Genomic DNA, 23,122 nt, shown 5'->3' with positions numbered 1-23,122 from the left:
TTATTTTAATTATTACAGACTGAATACAAGTACTGCTATGACCTAGTTCTGCACTACGTGCTGCATTATCTGAACAAGGATATGAATGAAAAGAAGTGAGAAAGCGAGTTGAGGGACGAGCTGTGGTTCATCGAGTTCGGGCGTGGGGCAGCTCTGCCTTTGACACCCGAGGAGGCGCCAACCGATGGCGAGCCTATTGTACCGTGCGCCCAGGGACGCATTATCATTGAAACGACCCATTCGGCGCCACCCCATTTTGCCCAGTGTTCAACTTATCGACATGCAATTATTGCTGATGAAGAATCACCACGTGTCTCGGCATCATCGCCAGGATCTTATTCAACGGATGTGGGTCGTGGCGCTGTTTCTAAGAATTTACTTCATCGTCAACACTCGATTATGCCTCAGAGTCCAGCAACGAGACCCGAGGACCTGCGAGTAACGCCTTTGTATGGCGATGAGTCTGCTATAGATTGTGCCACACCGGGGCCAAGCGACCAGAGCTCGTATCCCTCCTCATCCTTCATGCGTAATGGTAGGCAAATGATGGAAGCTAGAATTGATTTGAATTCAACAAGAGGCAGTAGTGCAGAGAGTGAGACATCTGCAGCTAAAGCATCTGTACCTAGAAAAGCATATATGGATTTGAGTGATGCTATGGCTCTGCTTGATGAGACATGTCCCAATCCCGATGCCAGTCCCTCACTCACACCTAGAACACCCAGAACTCCCCTCACACCGCATCCCAGAAACAAACGCGCTCGATCAAAGAGCAGTGACAATTCATCCAATTACAGTAGTGATAGATTGAGTGAGAAAACCACGGATTCGGGTAAAGAGAGGGAGAGACGACGGCCGTTTTTGAAGAAAATTGGAATATCAAAGACTGAGGATCGGCCGTTTCTCGCGAAAATAGCACCGAGAATTGTCGGTAAGCCTTATCTTGAGAAAATTGGTCCCAGTAAAGCAGTTGAGAAGCCATTCTTGGATAAAATTGGCTCCTCAAAAACTCTCGATAAATTTTCATTTGATGCAATCAGAGATTTGCCAAGAGCTATGATGAAAAGAACTCATACAACAACTATTGAACCAGCACCGATTCGAAGAACTCGGGTAGAGGAGTCAAAGGATTCGGTACTGGTTGTTGAAGAGGAAACAGAGCAGCCTGAAGTCAATCACATTGGGGTGGAGAGAAAGCGTAGTGGGAAGGGTTTTTTGTTGAAAATGTATTCTTTTGAAACCGAGGATTTGGACGAGGATGCATTGAATCCTGTGAAGGAACGGAGAGATGAGCTACGGGGAGTATCACTGGATGATGTATTGGATTCTGGGCCAAGCTCGTTGCCACCACTAGAGGACGTTGAGGAGCTCTCAAGTCCCCAATTGGAGACCACTTTTGCTGGTACCGCTGAGCTCGTTAAATGTCGAGTGACCACAAGCGAAGAAATTGTTTCTTCGAGTACTGGACACCTTAATTCACCGGCCAGGGGAGCGGTGAGTTGGAGTAATTCCCCCAGATGGCCGATCAAGCAGCAAACGACAGACGTTAGAACCTTGGAACGAGAGTTCGGCTCGAGGGCTGTACTTGAGAGTGATGAAGAGAGTATTCCGAATTCTCCGGCTAGGTGGAGAGCCTTCAAAGTATCACCGGAGTCACAAATGACCGCTCGGGGAATGTCAAGGAAAACTAAGAACTCTTCTTTACGTAGGGATCTCGACGCTTCGCCCACGAAAACGAGGAGACAAACGCTGGAGGAACCCCTAGAGTCAGAAAAGAGCCCTGAGTTTGATCTCGAAGGGATAAATAAATCAACAGATGAGGTGAATAGAGCAGGGAGTGAGGAGTTGTTGACATCGACCAATAGGAGACAGATTTTTGAAGAGGCTATTGAGAAGTTTGGCGGCTCCGATTACATGACAGCGAGAACAAGACGACAAGTGTCTGAAGACATTCTAGATAAATCCGACGATCAGAAGAACGGAGACTTTGAGAGATACAATGACCACAGACGAGGTATTTCCAGTGATAATCTTCGCTATTCACGAGAGACTATCGTGGGTTCAGCACCATCGGCATCCTCCCTCGGATATCAGAGTGGTGACTCCTCATTCATTAGCCAAAGATCTTCAAACAATAGTCAGGACATGCTTCGAGGGGCATTCAAGCATCTGCACGAGAAATTCGAACTTCAGGACGTGCCTCCGGAGAGCTATGCTGCTTTTAAAATCAGATCACGCGCTAATTATGAGAGGCAAAAGTTTATAGCGAAAGAAACTACCATTGGACCGACGATACAAGTTGGAAAAGTTTATGATATTAATTATAAAGACTCTGGTAGTCAAGAAATTGTAGGAAATTCAACGTCTGAAAAGGATACTGAAGAGAAGGAAAATAAGAAAGAAAATGTATCGCGAAGTGGAACTGTCAAGTCAGTCCTTCGTAAGCAGGAGAGAGTGGATCACGGTAACGATCAAGAAGTGGATTTGGCGGGGTCAGTGAGGCGTCCAATGAGGCGAATATTCCACGAACCATCCCAAGAGACAATGGACCTACTGACAGAATTGAAGAAGGTAAAGAGCTTATTAAGGACCCCCTCTGAGGAGGGAAAAGACTGGGAATTGGATTGTCTGAAGCCAGCTCGAATGCCAAAGAAAATTTCACTGACTGATAAAGAATTTTGTCTGTCGGTGGAGCGTGAAAATAGCATACGAAGGCCGTCAGTGTTAAAGGTTCAAGGAGGTAATGGTAAAGTAGAGAGTCATGATCAAAAGGAAGTCTTGAGAAGGGAGGAAATTGGGCCAGCTCTGTTTGAGAAGAGATGTATGTCGCTGGATTATGCTGATGATGTGAGACCACCGAAGCCAGAGGCACGTGCTATATCTCTGGCTTCAGCGAGACGATTCGGCACAGAGGAGACTCTAGACTCCTCGGATCCGTGTAACTTGTACGACTCGAAGAGCTGTCTCTCGGACGTCTTCACGACACCAACTGATGACGGGGAGGACAAAACTGTGGAAATTAAGCACGTGCCGAAGGCCACCAACAACCACTTCCAGGACGTCGACATTGCCATTCCCATCGATCAGACAAGCTCCATCAGTCCGAAGAAGAGGGTCCAGATTCAAGGGAGAACGAGCGATCTCTATGAAATTATTTCGCCCAGGTCTACGCCATTCAGAGTGAAAAAACGACTTGGAAGAATATCAGTCGAGGAGACAGTTAAACCTGAGAGTTTTACATTGGACAAGGTTGATTGCAGGTCCGTTGCGACCCAGAAAAGGACCAAGTGCTTCCCCTTGTAACCCACGCCGTTGGGCCTGCGATCGGCGGGGAAACTGCTCTTTCAAGCCACAAACGCGGGCTCCTTGGACCATTTTTGTATTTTCCTACGGTATTAAGGAAACTACGAAGTTTTTTTTTTTGTATTTTGTTCCAATATACAATATTTTCGTTTTTCTCCGACCGCTTACTCAAAACTGGTCATTGTTTTTGGAGAGAAACTTTGTTAGCTTTTGCTTCGCATGCAGGAGCCACTTTTAATTGTGAAAAGAACATTGGAAAATGGATAATTAAATGTACATAAGTATGTTTGTTAGGGTATTACGTTATACTGAAAGTACACTTTGTGTTTTATATATTCTATATAGCAATTGATGTTGCTTGTATGTTAGAGCGAAAACTTCATATTCTAACGAGAGAGATGAATAATTCGGGCTTTTGTTTTAAACTTTTGAAATTACACGACAAACCCACCAAATTCTATTAACTATACTCTATTATACTGATGTAACAACTAAGACGAGCACTTTTTTATAGAGAAACAATTTAATAACTGAGAATAATGAATTGAGAATGATTTGAGAGAAATATTGAGAGGTAAACGGTTTCCACGCGTCATCATTCGTTTCACGAGACGTTAATAAATCAGTCCATCTAGAATTTACACATTAAGTGTCTCGTTGGATTCTCAACGTTCGATCCTCTGTCGATTTGACAAACTAAAAACGTCAAAAATTGAAATTATCGAATGTTGTGAATTCTCTTCTTGCGAGCAGTGCCTTGTTCATGGATATATTTATTTAAAAGAAAAATAAATTATAACTAAACACGTTATTGAATTCCGGAAGCGGGTCGGATTTTCCGAAAGGGTCCACAGGGAGTTGTGATCTCAATTCAAATAAATTTTCTCCCTCTTCTCAATAGATAAAAAAATGAATAAAATTCTAGGATTATAAACTGCTTCTAGAGAATTCCCAAATTCTTACCTTTCGAGGTCTCAACTCCGATACAGATGCGTCCGCCTGCCAAGCCTTTTTCCGTTTGGAGGGGCACGTGATGATTTAAAATATAATCTAAAACATAAATAAATAAAGAGGAATAAACAACTATTGCTGAAGTTAAATTAATTATGTATTAAATGAATCTTATTGTTGATAAGTTCCTCTTGTAATTCGTCTGGGTGTTTAGATAGGGGATGAGTACGACATTGGAATTAACTAAATATACGGAAAGTAAATGGAAATGTAGATATTATAAATATTAATAGATCAATATATGGAGAAAAGTTATATGAAACATTGTTACAGTGATCGAAAAATATTTGTATGTAACTTTTAAGTACGTAAATAAGTGATATATGGTATTTGTTTACGCGAACGTGCCAATTCGCAATGACTATTACTTCGTAAATAACAAAAGAGTGGTGCGTTCTTGTGAAAATAAGAACTAAAATTCTCGCATTGACGATACATTGTGCCAAACGAATCACAGATATGATAATTGTTTCGTTCTGTTCTGTATGTTAACGTTTGTATTGACGGATATGTGGGATATATCGCATAAGCAATCGGGTAATAAATAGAACATTTTCAATCGAATAAAAATAATTTTTCTCACCGGTGAAAAAAATTAATAGAAAAGTCAGCGCTTTCTTCAAAAAATTCTATTGAGTAATTCTACCTTTTTGCGTTAATTTTGGGGAAATTTATGCTTTACCATGTATTTTTTAAAGAGAATATGTCATAGAAATAACTCAATGGATTTAGATTTTTTCCAAATTTTTCCCCTTTTTCAACAAATAGAATTTTTCCAATAGAAATAGAATAGAATTTCTTAGAGGGAGCAATCGGTTATTCTGTTAAATTTTTTCATACGCGTCGTTTCATTTGGGCATATTTGGAGGTGGCTTTAGGCATAAAGATGAAACAGGGTTCAATGCGATATTTTAGCCGACTGTCCAAATTCTAACATCTACACATAGCTTTTCACATATTTTTCTTTCACTGTCGGTGGACTCTAGATGACAGCCATCCGTCCATCATTTAGGCTGTTCGTGTTCACTTGTACACGCTGACAGAATAAATTGACCTACACTTTATCCATCGGTCACAAGTCAGAATTGTTAACACACATTGTAGCTATTTAATTTTCTCGCTGGCGAGATTCTGAGAAATTTTCTACCACATTCGCAGACGACAGTTTTGGTACCTCCTGCCTGGATGAGAATATAACAATTGATGCATACGCTTAACGAAATATAAATTATTATCTCAGTTAAAATGTAAGAGTTCGGGGGAGTAAATTTTCTATCGTCCAAGTGGTGTGTTGAGCGCACTACTGTGCGAATTAGATTAATCATAAATTGATTATTCGATAAATAATATGTATTAAGTAATTCACAATTTTGGAACACATGCGGGTGTGTGATTAAATGCGAATAGAGTATGTACATGTTTTTATGTAAGACCAAAATTTAACGAAGGTGGCGGTAACAGGCGTTGATCATATGTCGCGTAAAAATTCATAAAATAAACGTTCAAATATGTGGGGTGATAACAACTTTTTACACCCGGTGTGACTGAACTACGTTTTATAAATTGTGTGATTAATGATTATAAATACTGATGAATAAACAAATGTTGGTATACACTGTTGTAAATAATAAATAGATTGTACGTTGTATGCGCGATAAAGTGTCTGTTCAATTTTTTTCATGTCTCTTTTCGCAATTAATTCTACAATTCATTAATTTTTATGAAAAATTATCAATTGAATTTCTGTTATTTCTGTCGATAAATTACTACAACCCGATGAAATACATCTTCTTTTTTACTTGAGAACCGGCAAAGGATAAAAAATGGTCTCAACCAGAGTCTTCAGTACCCGCAACTGATGCCAGAAATAAATACCGATAGAGTAGATTTCTCGCAATCCCCGTAACATGCACACACTCATTCAAATTTAATTACGTAAATAGCGTTAATGTCGTGTCAACATTGAACTTCGCCCACGCGCTGTACAGATCCCCTGATAATTCTGACTGAAGTACTCGGAGCAATCTCAATTGAACTAATCATTCATGATAATGAAAAAGAACTAGTTCACTACCTAGTGCGGGGGGGGGGGGGTCGTCGATAGGGTCACGAGGGCCAAAGTGTCAGATCTTGGATTTTTCCAGGGGGAAAGTCGACTTTCGCCAGAATCGAATTTTTTAGCCGGGTGAACGTTGATTCCAACTATTTAAGCGACGGGCTATTCAGAACTCTCAAAAGTATGTGGAAAAAGTGTAAACTGAAATTTTTTTTTTCAGATTTTCAAAGGGTCAGATTTTCCGTTTTTCCAGGGGGAAAGTCGACTTTCGCCAGAATCGAATTTTTTAGCCGGGTGAACGTCGATTCCAACTATTTAAGGGGCGGGCTATTCAGAACTCTCAAAAGTATGTGGAAAAAGCGAAAACTGAAAAAAAAAAATTTCACCGGGGGCTAAAGAATCAGATCTTGGATTTTTCCAGGGGGAAAGTCGACTTTCGACAAAATCAAAATTGTTCGTCAAGTCAATGTTCATTCTTAATTAGTACGTCATTATTTTTTTAGAATTACTAATCAATTGAGTAATCCTCAACCACTGAAAAATGCATACATTCATCCGAACTACAACCTACCGAATTACAACTGATTTACCATCGTCATTTGTTTATAAATAATAGTTTCCGGCGGACAACCTGCTGCTCTAGTTCGATTCAGTTTGTAATTCCGCTTGAAATGAGAATAATCCCTCCATCTCTCAGCGTGCCGCTGCACTAGAAAATGCGATTGGTAAGACTTTTTCAGAGGACGTCTGCAATATCGAGCCCTGTTTAACCACCTCATCAGAATCTGCCCATCCGCAAATATAACCACAAATTTCCGTGCCCATCTGTTCCATCGCCTCCAGTACCGACGCCATTTCCCCCAGAATGTGTCCAAAACGGACTGTGTCTATCTGAGATTGTACAAACGACCCCCCCCCCCAAACTCGTAGTGCCCGCGTAAACACGTTCGAAGTTGCGGAGCACCTCTCCAAACAGAGCTGATAAAAAAAAAACAGAAACTTTGACAAACAACTGAGTCACCGGGAGCTGGGGTATCCCTGAAGTCCTCCGGGCGTAAACACTTTACCTGCAAAGGGCACTCAGCGCCCGGGGGGGTCAGAGTTACGTGCAAAACATTTTACCTGGTCCTTTCACAGGGAATTATCACCAGGAACTGATACCATCCCAAATCCCAGTATTAAATAACTCCTGAAGTAACTATTCATAATCATCAAAAACAAGGTTGTAAATCAGGGACTCCTCCTACTTCAGTCATGCCAGGATTCTCCAAAGTTTAGTGAATGGGAGTTATTGACAAAAGGGGCAATATTACGGGCATTCATAGGATTTTTCGCCTCGGCAGGCGCAAAGTCCCCATTTCCCTCCCGGAGGGAATATGACTTTGCGCCGAGGCGAAAAATACGGTTCTAACCATGGGAGGTAAAATAAAATAAGGGAGCCTTACCAATACAGAAATAAATTATTTAAAACATTTCGTGACTATTTAAAATGGAGAATCAAATTTATTATTCCAAACTCCACGCGAAGAAATCATTGCAATATGTTTGCAACCCAGACCCTAGGGTCAAATAAAAATAAATCTTCCTGCAGCTAAAGAATGTAGAAGAATCAATAATTATTTGCGCTTAATTGTATCCAGTGTCTCTCTCCGAAAAATGATATCGACTTTTCATGAAATTTCAACTGTTTTGCTAACAGTAAAGATATCCAAGTACTTTTTCTGTTCTTATAATCGAACGTTAGAGGTTTCATTTGAGCCCCATTTCCGAAGGTATAAATGATTTCAATTATTTATTTATTAACACCGAACGCTTAAAAAAATAATTCTGTGCAAAATGTGATTTGAATGGGCTGAATATTCCTAATTTTTTCAAATTCTTATCACGCAATTTAATTGAATTTAAAATTTGATAATTGATTGAATCTATAGTGCGGTCTGTATCAAACTAAAGATACTTGGATACCCTCAAATCATCCCCTTATCCTACACACCAGAAAAATCTTGAAAAAGTATGTCAAAGAATTTTTCCCAAAAACCTCCCTTCCACAGACATTCAACTCCTCAAACCTAAGCCCTCCGAAAAAAACATTGAAAAAAATTCACGTGAAATGAACTCTCGAACCGAAAACCCCGAAAACCTCAACAAAACGTCTCCCAACAATTAGCACAGCCATTCACCCATTCCAATAAACAATTGAATCCCCGAGTCACGCGAGTAATCCCCCGCATGTGCCCTCCGTGCACATCCATCGTTTTGCTAAAACCACATACAGGTATATAATTCCTCGGCGCTACCACGCGCGCCACCTTTTACCAACTCCTCCTGTCCCAAGTAAAAAGCCACCGACAATAAAAACCAGCCTCACCCCCTCCCAAGTGCAACGGAGACAGCAAACCACGTATGCTGCCCGTTACCGGCGTTCAGCAGCAACTCTCCCTCGTTGCCATTTCTGCGCATGCGCCGGCGATTTCCGAGTAGCGCGCGTCGTTCGGCCAATCGCACAGCATCACTGACGCCACCGTGAGCCCCTGCGATTGGCCAGCCCTGACGACACCTCTATTTTTAGCCTCCGTGAGTCACGAGATATAAGGCAGTACTTTTAGTTGGGTGTTCACAAGTTGCCGAGACACCGCGCCGCACGGTACGTCAAACAATTCCGTGACTGTTCCTCTACGTCACACGTAAACGAACACACGCGCACCGAATAAACTGTGCGCACGAAAAATATTTTCCCATTCAAAAAAAAAAAAAGCCGTGACACGAGTCATTGAGACACAAGTTACCGTGTGCCCGCAGTGATACGTGAATAATCCCAAGTGACTCATTGTTTTTAATGTGCTACCCTCGTGTGCTGAACAATCAAAGCCCTCGGTGATTTGATATCGCTGTACGTCACACACACCGATACAGTGATAAGTTGACGCGACAAGTGTCGCGGGTACTGTACAGGCGGAACCGGTAAACCATACTGTATATATTTTCCATCAGTTGCGTAGAACCCGGTGTTATGTAACAGGCACACACGACAGACTGCAGTATCCGAGGAAATAGAAAAACAAAAACTAGCCGCCCGTGGGAGTGTTTCCGGGCATTTTTGTTACTCGTGCAAGAATTTAAAAAAAAAAACCTATCGAGTTAATTGTGCCTGCCCACACATTGCCGTCTATTTCGCAACAGAGACAGAGAGAGAGAAAGAGAGAGAGACAGTGTTATTCAGCGCGAGTGAAGGAAAGTCGGAATATAACCCGTGTGTGTATAAAAGCCGGAAATCCTGAAGTGGACCTGATGGTGCGAAGTTTAACGATGGAGGCGACGTTCTACGATGAGGTGACAGTATACGGTAGTTGCAATAGGGACAACGTGGTCCAGTTGAAGAGAAATTTGACCCTGGACCTAAACGGCCATCGTCAGGGGCCACAGGCGAAAAGGCCGAGGCTGGGACCCCTGCCCCTGACGCTCAACAATTCAGCCCCCGTTCTGAGCTCACCGGATCTCAACATGCTGAAACTCGGCTCACCGGAGTTGGAGAAGCTCATTATCGCCCAGCAGGACGGTCTTGTGACGACAATGCCCACACCCAATCAAATTCTCTTCCCCAAGACTGTTACCGAGGCTCAGGAGCTCTACGCACGTGGCTTTGTTGATGCCCTCAATGAGCTCCATCACTCAGACAGTTCGCAGGAGCCCGGAAGCATTCACGGCGCAACGTACACAAATTTGGAGCCTCCAAGCTCGGTTCAGAGCACGGAATCACTGTCCCAGGGACTCCTCATGATCAAGGACGAGCCCCAGACTGTACCAAGTGTATCGAGCTCACCCCCAATGTCCCCCATTGACATGGAGAACCAGGAGAAGATCAAGCTCGAGAGGAAGAGACAGAGAAATCGTGTTGCTGCCTCCAAGTGCAGGAGACGCAAATTGGAGAGAATCTCCAGGCTTGAGGACAAGGTCAAGTTGCTCAAGGGTGAGAATACAGAGCTCAGCAGTGTTGTTCACAGGCTCAAGGAGCACGTGTGTCGGCTCAAGGAGCAGGTCATGGATCATGTGCACTCTGGCTGCCAAATGATGTCCGTGTCTGGACAATTTTGAAGCTCTTGGGGGGAGTGATTCCTTGATGAATGGGGAACAACACTCGAGCCTTGAGTAGATCGTGAGGAATTCTGAATCTCTTCTTCGGGGGATGTTTTGGGGGTTTCTCGGTGATCAGCGCCACGTGGAGGGTAACAGCGGTTGTTATGCATGGCGAATACACCCTGAGGGAATCTGGGAGTGCCTTTGAGTGCTGTGTTGAAGATATGGACAACTAAATTTGTTAATGGAGGTGTGTTATGATGGAGTCCACGCACGTCCACGATAGCGTTGTTGACGTCGCTTGTCTGGTGGGAGGAGCACCGGAGAGGAGCGAAAGGCGAAAAAATATATTCGTGGGGGGATTAGGGGGGGGAGCTACAGTGGCCATTTTGGAGAACATCCGAGAGCGCGGCAATTTTGAATCGTCCAGGGACTCTAATTCAATCATTTTTTGGAGGAGAGATGAATGAACCCCCTTCAATCGTCAATATATTGAAATTGGCTGAGTGAAAATTGACGATTTCTTTTTCAATTTGAAGGTATTTTTTCGGGGTTTAAAATGAAATTTGATTTTTACAAATTGGATCGCTGGATCGAGAGATATTGGGGAGTTGAGGGGATTCATTCTTTCCTCACTTGATATTGTCAATTCTTTTTGATACTTCTTTGTTTCTCAGGGCCGGCGTTGCTCTTTGTTCTTGTTTGGATTAATTATCTGGTTGAATAACAGTTTTTCGTCGTTGTACGATTTAATTGGAAACGCCGTTATTTATCATTTGTGCATCTAGTCTTGTCCAGTATGAACATGTTTAACTTATTATCCATCCATGCACATTTATTATTTTTTTTTTCGGGAGAAATGTGAGATGTTACGCTGACACTGGGTCAATTTTACCTGCTACTAAGCGCTCGTGCGCATCGACTATAGTTTTTTGTACCATAAATCGTTCTTTTTTGGGGGTTGAGACGGTATTTTTTACTGAACAATGAACTGTTCGTTGACCCCGGAGGCCCGAGCGAAATTTAATGTTTTGTACGAACGAAAAAAATGTATTATTATTATTACGATTTGATGGAACGGGTCAAAGGTTCTAGCTGTTCATAACGAGGTACCGTCTTCGCGCCCACACTCGTTGCATAGAGAATAATAGTCGTAAAGTAGGTAAGTTTAGCCGTATTTGACCTTCATTTTTGATTAACGAGTAGCCCGCATTTTTTTTTCGTCGCAGTCTCACACACGAATGTAACACACACTTGATCTGCCTCCCAAGATTTTTTAGAAGCCTCCCCCCCTCTCTTCATTTATTTTTTTTATTTTCATCTCTTTTTTTTCGTTGTATCCTTGAGGAGCCAGACCGAGCAGTATTTCTTTTTGTTCCTCTTTTTCGCTCCCTCCTACTTAGATTTGATGAATTCTAAATTCCGAGGACATCCGGATTTTGTTTTCTTTTCATTTTTCGATTCTCATTATGGCAGTCCATTGTAAATTTATGAAATTTTTTTTATTCGTTACGAAGTTTTTGGATAATTGCACGAGTGCAATCAAGGTGTGACTCTCTCTTTGGTACTGTTATTACTCCGAGAAGTAAATATTAAGTGATTTTTGTTTAGTAATTGAAGAAGAGGTCTCCACAATTGTGCCCCATTTGTATTAATTTCATTTCTTTTTCTATTCTCGTGTTAATTTATTTACATTGCCAATGATAAAAAAAAGACGTTGCAATATTTACTGGAGTAAATCGTGCAATTTCAGTTGAGTTAAGAGAGTTCGTACATAGCCGACCTTGGAGGCCCCTTTATCCGAACGAGCGTTTTGCAAGAGTAACCAGTGCGTATGATTTTTGTTTGAATTTTCTTGTTTAAAAAAGAATACCAACTCAATGCGATGAACGGGGAGATAATTTCCCCCGTTGAGTGTAGAATTTCACGAGCTCGGCTATATATTTGTTGCCAATGCAATCCAGTCCGTACAGTGTGCCTTTTTTTTTCATGACGAATGCAAAGCGAATATGATTGAAATAACAAAATTCATTCTCCTTTGAAGCAAAACGAAATTCAATCTCGTTAGAGTTGAAGAAAAATTGATAATTAAAAATGTGCAGAGTTTACAAAACAAATGGAAAATGATACGCTCTCACTGATAGAAAAACAAATGTTGCACAAACGAAAAACGTATGAAAGTAAATCTAAAATTAATGAAAACCACTTGTGATTTAGTTTGTAAGTGAAAACCCCATTAGACTATAGTTTTTATGGTGATTAAAACTGTAATTTTCATGGGAAACTAAAATTATGACACCATAATAGTTGCATAACACTATTCATAATGAGAGTACATATTACTATATTACGTAATAATTATTGAATATAAAAATATATGTTATATATCGAGAAAGCTGAGAAGAACTCTTTTTTTACGAATAATTTTATTTTTGAATGAAACAATGATGAAAATAAAATTCACTATATTACACATGAATAATTCTCTTCAATTGTTCCCCTCAGTCCTCCAATTTATTTCGACATTTCAGGCTATTCTTATATTAGTTTAACTGCTGCAACACTCAATTCAGAGTCTTTTTTAATCTTTTTTTGTGGTCGAGTGAGTTTAAGTTCAGCCCTCTTCTTAATTATTGCAATTGGCTAATTGTCTCAATTGAGAAAAAGTTCTCGGTAGGGAGAAATTAACGGACAGCGAGAAACAATGGAATTCCAGCTGAAAGTAAGTGGAAATTAAATATTCTGTCATTTTTTCCTTCAACTGAGAATAATGGAGCTCAAGAGGCGAGTAAGTGTCAGTTGCTGGAGTAGGTGAGCATGAATAATAAACTATCAGTGGACCGAGACATTCATTACTCGAATAATGAATTGTTTCGGAGCCATCCGGAAACGAACATTACGAGATATATTATTCCTATTCAATCTCGTTAACGAGGTCGAGTCAAAGATTACAACAATGACTGAGGGCTTGAGGCTAATTGCCCCCGCATAGTCAGATCCATCGAACGATAATTCAACGTCGGAGAGACAATAAAAGTTGGGTGTATTTGTTGGGTCTTTGGGAATGGCCAGTGAGCATTACTGCACGCATCATTGGAGATGAGGGGGAATTTTTCTGGTTTCAATTATTGATATGTCGAGATCGATTGAGTGGAATTTGTTGACTTTTTTTTCCAATTTTCAACATTTTTTTAAGATGCGGTTGAATTTGTTTGAATTGAATTGGTGGGCAGGAGATAATGAAGTTTTGGAGAGGAACATTTTGTTCTTTCCCTAAGGAATTGAGAGATTTACCCAAAAAATCATGGATAAGGAGAAGAGATAGGGGGGAGGATTTTATTTTTATCTCAATCATGATGGGGCGAAGCAAAAATGTCCCATTGGTGCAACAATTTATGAGAGAATATCAGAATATTAAGTATAACGTTTGATTTAACTAAGGAAACTTGAAATTGGTTGAGTGGAATTCGACGATTTTTTTCCACTGGACATTTTTTGGAGCCTTAAATTGATATGAAATTTCATCGAATTGCTTTGTTTGGTGAGATTTGGACATTTGGAAAGGAGCATTCTATTCCGTCCCCAAGGAATCGAGAGCTTTGTGCAGCAAAAAATAATAGATAGGGGGAAGAGCGAGGGGATCGAGATAGGGGGAAGGATTTTATTTTTATCTGAATCATAGAGGGATGAAGCAAGGAATAGAAGAATATTGGGCATAATGTAAGATCATTGCTGATAAAAAAGACAGTGGAATAGGGATTTACACTGTTAAGAATTGTCGGCTGAAATTTCCGGAACAATTCTTGGAAATTTCTATCATACAACAGTTCCATTAGAATTTCAAAGAAATTCGTCACAGAAAATTTGTGATTTTTTGGAAAAAAACAATGGACATTAAATTTCAAATCTTTTATAACAGCGCAGTTAAGAATACAGATTGGCAGATAAAAATGTTCCTATCTTTACTTCATTCTCAACATGTTTTTTTATTTTTAAAAGAAACCGGATTCGCGAAAGCCATATTATTTGGTCAAAAAATGACGAGAATTTGAAAAAATACCATTTTGCCTCACTTCTACCCCCGCCGCGTCTTTCATACAAAAAATATCGTAGATAATGAAGGGAAAAAACCAAAAATTTCATGTTTATCTCAATTTTGGAAGAGACGAAAGGACAAAACCTCAAGTTGCAGCCATAATTCCAAATAAAAGCCCCTCGAGCATAACGAAATTAATGATAAAAAGTACAATGGGATGTTGGCTCAGCCAAAGAAACTCGTCAAACAACTCGCAGTGAGAAGGAAATATTTATCTCTATGCAAACACTTCGAACTCAAATATATCTCGCCGAGACCCCGTTCTTCAACGCATTGGCACGCAGGCACGTTTCTACGGATTGAGATAAGAGAGTGATTGGTATTTATCAAGGAAAGTTTTTTTTCCCCTGAATTTCCATAGAATAAAAAAAATAACAATCTCCCGCGGCACAATTTTGTCCTCAAATTGCGAAATACTTCAATTGAGAATTCTGATGAAACAAAGGATATCTCATGCAGGAAATGATCCCACGACCATGACTGGATGCATAACTTATTCTTACTGGTTTTTGTTCTTTGAAAGCATTTATGGAATTTCTCCCGTGATATTTGCAGCTGTATTATCGTCTAATACCCGTTCATGGTGACTGGAATGCCTGATTTTTATAGTTGGTAACCCTGTTGCAGAGACAATTCCACAGCTGCATATGTTCCATATCAACTTCTCAGAATTACTCAATAATTTATTTTATTTTTACAGAATGAAACTTCTTAAATGTCCAATATATCCTCAAAAAATGTTGCGATTTGAATACCCCAGCTCTCGTTTTCAGCAATTGAAAAACATTTTCAAAATGAAAAAAAAAATTTGGATTTCACTCAGCCGATGGTTAATTATTTCCGGTTAAAACCCGTTCGTTTCGCCCTGTCCTCAATGAAAAATGACAATCAAATTTAAATTCCTGCTGGACTCCGCAACATTATCTCCCTCATAATTTGAAACAAACACCACTTATTCCAGTTATACCGACGACCATTAAATTCCATGAATGCCCCAGTTATTTTGCTCTATTTTCCTAATGAAAATGGAAATAGGAGAATACTGAGTTAAATCAGTCTCATAAAATCCTCGCTATCCTCCGATCGGATGATACCATTTGGATAAGTCAAGTCTCATTTTCAAGGCTGAAAAAAAATCTTCAAAATGAAGAAAAAAATTTTAGCTTTCACTCCGCCAATCTTGAGTTATCACCGGTTAAACACGGTTTGTTTAACCCTTCCCTCACCGAAACCATGAAAATAAAATCTAAATTTCTACTTTAACATTATCTTCCCCCATAATTTCGCGCAAACACACTGCTCATTCCAGCTATAACGACGACCATTAATTGACCATCCTTGTTTATATTTCACGTCTCGAAAAGGCAATACAAACGGCCTCTCAACATTTTAGCACTGGAACGCGTTAAATTCATCGCCATCGTAATATGCAGTTCAACGAGTCGCGAATCGCCAATTTAGGGTCTACAACGTTACCCTGATTTTTACAACTCCACGAGAAAAAATACAAAACCCATTAACGACTGAAAAAAAAAACCACGCCAATAACAATTACAAAAACCTGAAAACAAGATGTATGGACAAGGCGAAAATTTATCTCAATCATGAGAACAAGTTTTCCGCTCAATAAGATGATTACACCGTAATGATGCTTCATCATCAATAATAATATGTTAATTAAATTCAGTACTATTTCGAAACAGTCCAGTCGCTTCCGCATGTAATCGCCCCGGCGATTTTTTTTTTCATTCAATGCCGTCGACTGACAGTTGCCTCAAGTATTTAAAAATGTGAATGCGCGATTAAGCTTACGTTTCTCGTGTTTACACACACAATTTAACGGAGCACAATGTGAAGAAGCGAGAGGAATAAAAGTAGCAGACAATTTTATCGTCGAGTGATTATAATCTCTAGTCGTATTACTCCGGAGTGTTAACTCCGGTGGTTTCCCACGCGTTTGAGAAAAAAGGTTGTGCCAAGGTTAATTTGTAAAATCTTTTCAATCGGCCGCGGGTTTTGGTTTAAAACTGATTATGGGTTGTTGGTAATATTTGTTGGCATTTTCGGGGCCAAATCCCGGGATTTTTGTTCGGCGACATTTCCTTCGAGATTTCAGAAAAATTATTTAATGAAAAGACGAGTATTAGATCAATTTTATAATAATTCTATCAAACTATCAATGAAATTATGTCGAAAAAATACTGAAACATCTGAAAATTCAGATGAACGCTTGCGAATTCCCTTGAATTTACTTTTAAAAAAACATTGAAATCTCATGGACGGTTGACTAATAATTTAAAAAATCATAAAATTTGAGGATTTCACAGAAAATTCAGTGATGGTTCACATTTTTTAGCAACAAAAACACGAAAATTCCTCAACTTGCATGAATTTTCGATCAAAACATCACCATTCAGGATAAAATTGCGCCGCATTTTCTCATCATTGCCAATTTAAGAATATATTTACCACAATTTTCGTGATTTTTATTAATCTCATGGAATTATTGATCTAAAATTCACAATTCCCAATGATTTTTCTCCAAAATTCTCAATTGCGAAATTCCTCAAGCCGTCAGTGGACTTACAAACTCATCGAAAATTTCGAAGAAGTGTACCAGAAATTTCAGCTAAAGATTTCAGTTCAACGATTCCACGAAAAATCAGAGAACTCCCATAAAAAAATCTAAATTCTCTTGAATTCAACTTGAAATTCAAAAGCTCAATCTTTTTCCCCGTAAATCAGCCTCAATGTCACTCATAAAAATTACGACCAGATTGTCCATCACATTATATTTTTCTGATGGCGGAGAGGAGCAAAAGTCCCAGGGAGGCGGGTGAGGGAGAGAATGATTGTAGCTATCGACATAGAATGAATCTTTAGCTTCCGGTGAGGACGAGCTGTTGTGTGAATCGAAGATGATGATGAAGATACTTGAGGCACCATTGGTGGCCACCATAACCGGGCATGGTGGCTCGAGCGGTTTGCCGAGGGGAAAGGTAGAGCCAAGGGAAACCTTTTTCCCCACTCTCTCGTCACCTTGGACTCCTTGGAATGCGTATATGTGAGATAAGCGAAATACGATTGGTGCGAGTTATGCTAAGGTATAGGTCAGTTGGACAAATTTATCTGTCTTGTTGACTGCTGTTCGCCTAGTTTATGGTGTAAATTATGCGAAAATGCACGGACAAATAATTTTTTCCTCATTTGTGCTTTAATAATTACGTCTGCGAGTCCATCTTCCACTGTTGAGCGGCGGAATTTATTTTGGCAGAACGATTCAAGAGTCGTTAGGTCGTGAGGGTCGAGACTCGCTCCACGAACGTGTCCGAACGCGCTTGCCCCACCGGTCTATACACGAAAGCGGAGCGAGGGAGGCAAAGGGAGAAAAACATAAATGCAAAAATGTCGATATTTTATAAATATGGAATTGTTCAAGTGGTTCGACGATTTTTTAAACATTAGAGCTTTCATTGCACACCCGGGGACATCATTTATAGATCAGTTGAACTTGAACTTGATTTTTATTCAGGGTTTTGTTCCCATCAAATGGTTTTTCAAATTTGAAGAAATGTTTCCTTGATCCAAATAAAGACTTCATTAGTGGTAAATTAAATTCTTTCTGATAACTCTTCATTTGCGTCACATGAATCGTTAATTTGATTTTAATAGAACATTTATTTGGAATTAATGAATGGTTTCATGTCATTCAAATATTTTGAATTGAAGAAGTAGAACTTAATTTTTATCAAAAATATTTTAGGTGAAAAATTTTGTATTTTATTATTCAAACTTGGGAATTGAACATTTGATGTTTTTGAACAGTTTCGCAACCATTTCGAGACATTTTTAGATTTTTTTTAGTCGCCCATAATTCAATGCCCATTTTATCCTTCACGCGTTGTAAATTTCCTGTCTGTTTTGTTGGAATTGAAGGTGAGGGAAAAATGTGGATAAATAATGGTGGACAAAGGTGATGACCTTGCCGAATAATAATTTACCCGCTATTGTGCACTGCTCGTTGGATTAATTATTCACGCACTACTCATGAACTTCGGTTTTTAGTAATCTCATTATTTTCGTTCATCATGACTCGTTACAGAATTTTATTGGGCAACTGCAGTTGCTGAGGACAATAAATTCCCGAAGATTTCGAGAAGAAGTGGAGTTGCGTAATGCAGAGCCATCGATTCATCGAGGGAGTTTGTTTTACGATATGAAGCAGAAGATATGTTTGATATGAGAGACACGTACCACTCAACAGTCCCACGCCTGTCTTCATAAATAGAAAACTTCGACGATGTCGAATTGGCAAAATCAATCGCATGTTCGAACTCGATAATTTTCTTGCAAGTTCGTCAATTTTTGACGAAATTTTCACTACATTTTCTAAAATCTCTATCACATCATAGTTTCACTGAAATTTTAAGGAATTTCATCATCGAAAATTCAAAATTTTACTCAAAATTTAGAACTCAAACGTAAATTTAGAACTCAAAGAAACGAAGAAAATTTCGGTAAATTGATGCTTATTGTTCAAAAATGTAAAATTTTAATAAATTTTCAATGAAATCTGAAATGTCATTTTTCATTTTTCTCTTCCCCCAAATCAAATTCTCCCGATTAATCCCCCATAATTCAAATAATCTGACTGCTTCAATCTCATAATTCCATTCACTGTAGACTGCGTTAATTGAAATAACAGCCAGAATTGTCAATCAATAATCCACAAATCCGAAGGTCACTTCATTCCAATCGCAACGGCATCCAAGGCCAAACTTACGAGAGATAGATCTCCTAGTACAGCTGCATCCTCTCTCCGCTAAAAAAAATGCGAGGACGTTATGCCCTCTGCAATGTTCATCCGCGTCTCTGGTGTACCCGATAATTAATCTCCTCCGGTATTTCCTATATTCTTTTTTCCCCCGCGCAGTTGCATTTAAATAAACCAGAATAACATTCAACCGCAAATCAAAACATTTCCGCTATTGATTATCATTTCAATTTAATATTGGTATTATTGAGGAATTTAGGTCACGTTCGATGCAGCGGGTGACTCTTTGTGATGGAGATAATGCTCATGTACGCACGAGACAAAAGAAAATTACCATACAAACGCTGGCGCTTTCACGATGACGGCTCAGTAACTCAATTATTTGGGGCATTTGTTGTTATTTGGGGGTTTATTTGTTTATCTGGGGGCTATTGCGTAAGGAGATTTCGCGGTAGTGATTTTTGGTGGCTGGGGGCCAGGTGAATCCCCGAATCGGTGTGGCTGACTGCCAATGTCCGACCCCTAGAGCCAATCAGTGATCTAAAAGGTTTTGGGATACAACCAGTGGATGGTGATGGGCCCACGTGACGGCTAAAGTTGTATTTCTCAGTATCATTTTCGAAATGTAGAAATTCGTCAAGCGAATGATACAAAAAATTGCGCGTTAGAAAAAAATTGGAATTTTATTTGTGGAGATGTTTAGGAGTAATTTTGGAGGGAAATATCGTGAAATTCTAGATTTTATTAAAAAGACAATGAAATTCTACATTTTCAAGCAACAGAAAGATGAGAATTCCTCAAGTTATCTGAATTTTTCATGAAAACGTGAATATTCATTTTAAAATGATGAATTTTCCTGATTTCCATTAATTTAAATGCAATAAGTGAACAAATATTTACAGTTTTCATGGATGTTTTTTTCCTTTTGAATTTTAATAATGAAATTCCTTAAAATTTTAGTGGAACTGTAAGTTGATGAAAAATTCCAAAATTCTAAATTTTCGAGCAACAGAAGAATGAATATTCCTCAACATCTGCATTTTTAATGAAAACATGAATAGTCATTATAAATTTAATTTAAATGCAATAATTGAACTAGAATTTACAGTTATCGTTGTTTGTTTTTAATTGTGAATTTCCAATGACGAAATCCCTTAAAATTTCAGTGAAACTGTCAGTTGATAAAAAAATTCCACGAAGTGTACCGGATATTTCAGTCAAAAATACTGAAGGAATGCAGTATTGATAAGAATTGATCCAACGATCCTTGTATTCCCGTCAACATCAATCCAACCACACAGTCCTTGGCAATTTGACTTATTAACGAAGAAATCAACTCTCCTATCACGTTAATTGCTCATTAGAATGGAAGTTGCGGCTAGGTGGTATTCCTTCCCAGAACTTATTACACCATTTTCCTCTATCCACCGATTCTACAACCACGTTTTCACGGTGCAACCATTTCTTCCTCATCGATTATAGGCCACCTTTATGATCTCGGAATCGAGGAGCCACAATGAAGCCAAAATGAAGCTCAAACGAGAAGAATTTCTTTCAAACTTGGAGAGTAATGTACAGAAATTCCAGAGAAATGACTCACTGAAACGCGTCGAATGAAATTCCACACGAAATGTTTCTATTTATTTCAACAATATTTTTTCGGAAATGCATAAACCCACACATTCATTGCAATAAAAATATTTCACCCATAACAAACGAATGATTTTAATTTTATGAAGACTCTTTCTTCTCATCCACAATGATATAGACTCAGGTTTTCGTCACGAGATAAAGCATTAATTCTACCTCAACTAACGAATTAATAATCATTTAATGAATAGAACTGCGCACAACGAAGAAAACCGATAAATCCTCGATATTTTCTGCTCTGCGTAGCTAACCTCCAGCTTAACAAAGAAACAACAAAGTTTACATTAGATAAGACTCAGTACGTGCTGGCTAAGCCAAGCAATTAAGAAGAAAGGAACACGAGCCGTTGAATTCAAACATAAAACAATGTAACTGAATAATTGAGAACAAAAAACAATATCATTAACCGAAGACTAATTGCCCAAGGTAAATTATCGAGCTAAAACGGCCGTTCTAATCCCCCAGAAATGCGACATCGACGAGCGATAAGAAAGCCTTAATTGCCCATTTTTCACGTACATTTGCCAAATGAGCCTATTTTCCACAACAAATTAATGCCCAAGTGCCGAATTGGCCATGGCTGAATCGAAAAGAATAAAAAAAAAGTCCAACGATACCACACACAAACGAGCACTGTGTAGAACTCGAACAAGGTCACCTAGACCCTACCAACACTATCGGCCCTCACGTGTGGTCTATCTCGCTCCCTCCTTCCCTCTCGCTCGTCGTGGAACGTGCGGAATGCACGGTGTGTTGGAAGAAAGAAAAAAAAAACGGCGAGAAATGAGAAATAAAAAATGAAACATAATGTGTAAGATGGAGACACGAAACCACCGAATATCTTTCTGCGAAACCACTTCCTCGTTCTTTATTCTCGGTATCCAATCGCTTGTACCTCCAAGTAATACACAGAGAGAATAAAAAAATAAGTCAATTTTGAGTGGCTGAAAAAAAACCGTAAACCCTTTATTTCAATTCTGACGGCTCATTGTCTCAATCAAAAACCCGATGAAAAATGCAAAATCATAAAATCGAGGACAAGGAAATCCGTAACGAATATTCTACGCCGTAACTAAACAAGTTCATCGTCCGCTCCCTTGTCCCACACCCATATATCCCTCTCCGTTGCCGCAATTATTATTATCTCCAGTTGTGCGAAGAGGCAAGAGAGCGATTTCAAATGGCTTTGTGTCGTGAGTGAGTTTATCTTCGGGCATGTGTCGGCAACCACCTTGCCACGGCAAAAGCAATCCTCATTTCGTCTCTCCAACCTCTTGAAATGCTCATTTTCGCCTTTTTGGCAGATCACAACGCAGTGTCACTAGCGGCTAAACGCACCGTGCCGCAAAACAACAGCCACGACCGCACCTCTCTCCCCACTCCGCACAGTGCGAATCACCACATCTGGTGCACGCATTTCATCCCTTTTTATTTTAATTGTCAGAGTCAACCGAAAGATATTTCAACTTTGTGGTGAATTTACAAACGCCTGGGGTTTTATAAACACAGGAATATTTGTTGTTTAATTTTTAGTGACGGTGGAATATTTAACGTTTTATTGGAATTCACTAAATTTGAAATTTAATGTTGTGGTAATAAATATAGATCAAAATGTAAAACACTCAAGAATTGTTTACATCGTGAATAAATTCAATTATTTATTGATAAAATTCTTTTTCAATGAATAATATTGCAAAAGATTTTAAAATTCATGGCCATTTAATTTCGACAGGAATACGAGAATTCCATATCATACTCGAATTTTCAATTTAAAAAAAGCATGAATATTCATTGTCACGGAGTAATTGAATAATTCAATAACTACAACAATTTTGTTTTCATCACAAAAAATTCTCATTATGAAGAATCATTACATTCTTCATAATCACATTATCCCACCATATTACTTGCGTTTTCCCATGCCCGAAAATCATACAAACAATAACAAAAAAAAGCCATTCTCCAACGCAGCCTCGCCATCTGGCGCGTGCATTTCACCCCTTTTTCCTCTAATTGTTCCCCAGCCAAAAGATATTTCAAGTTTGCGGTGAATTCACAAACGCCCGGGGGCTTTTATAACCCACAGGTATATTTACGTATGTTATTGCACGCGCCAGCGCTAATTCAGGCATATTAATGCCCCCACCGAGCGACAATC

At 39.3% G+C, this 23,122-nt stretch overlaps 3 protein-coding genes across 3 annotated transcripts in view; all 3 read left to right on the top strand.

Moving 5' to 3' along the window:
- Positions 1-117, top strand: part of LOC107036332 (receptor-type tyrosine-protein phosphatase kappa) — a 63,543-nt gene extending 63,426 nt beyond the window's left edge. The window contains exon 14 of the mRNA XM_015254253.1: positions 19-117. Coding sequence (XP_015109739.1) covers positions 19-99 — 81 coding nt within the window. The 3' untranslated portion in view covers positions 100-117. The remainder of the gene's footprint in view (positions 1-18) is intronic.
- Positions 114-5,962, top strand: LOC107036331. Its single transcript, XM_015254252.2, has one exon. The coding sequence runs from the start codon at positions 400-402 to the stop codon at positions 3,301-3,303; it is 2,904 nt and encodes a 967-aa protein (XP_015109738.1). The 5' UTR covers positions 114-399; the 3' UTR covers positions 3,304-5,962.
- Positions 5,963-9,001: 3,039 nt separating this feature from the next.
- On the top strand, positions 9,002-12,919 carry LOC107036330 (transcription factor AP-1). The gene has a single exon (XM_015254251.2). The coding sequence runs from the start codon at positions 9,659-9,661 to the stop codon at positions 10,460-10,462; it is 804 nt and encodes a 267-aa protein (XP_015109737.1). The 5' UTR covers positions 9,002-9,658; the 3' UTR covers positions 10,463-12,919.
- The last annotated feature ends 10,203 nt before the right edge of the window (positions 12,920-23,122 follow it).

Source organism: Diachasma alloeum, unplaced genomic scaffold (genome assembly GCF_001412515.2).
Source record: "Diachasma alloeum isolate Michigan unplaced genomic scaffold, Dall2.0 Dall_scaffold_00208, whole genome shotgun sequence".
NCBI lineage: Eukaryota > Metazoa > Arthropoda > Insecta > Hymenoptera > Braconidae > Diachasma > Diachasma alloeum.
Note: the sequence above shows the minus strand (reverse complement) of the source record. Positions and strands in the feature narration are given on the sequence as shown.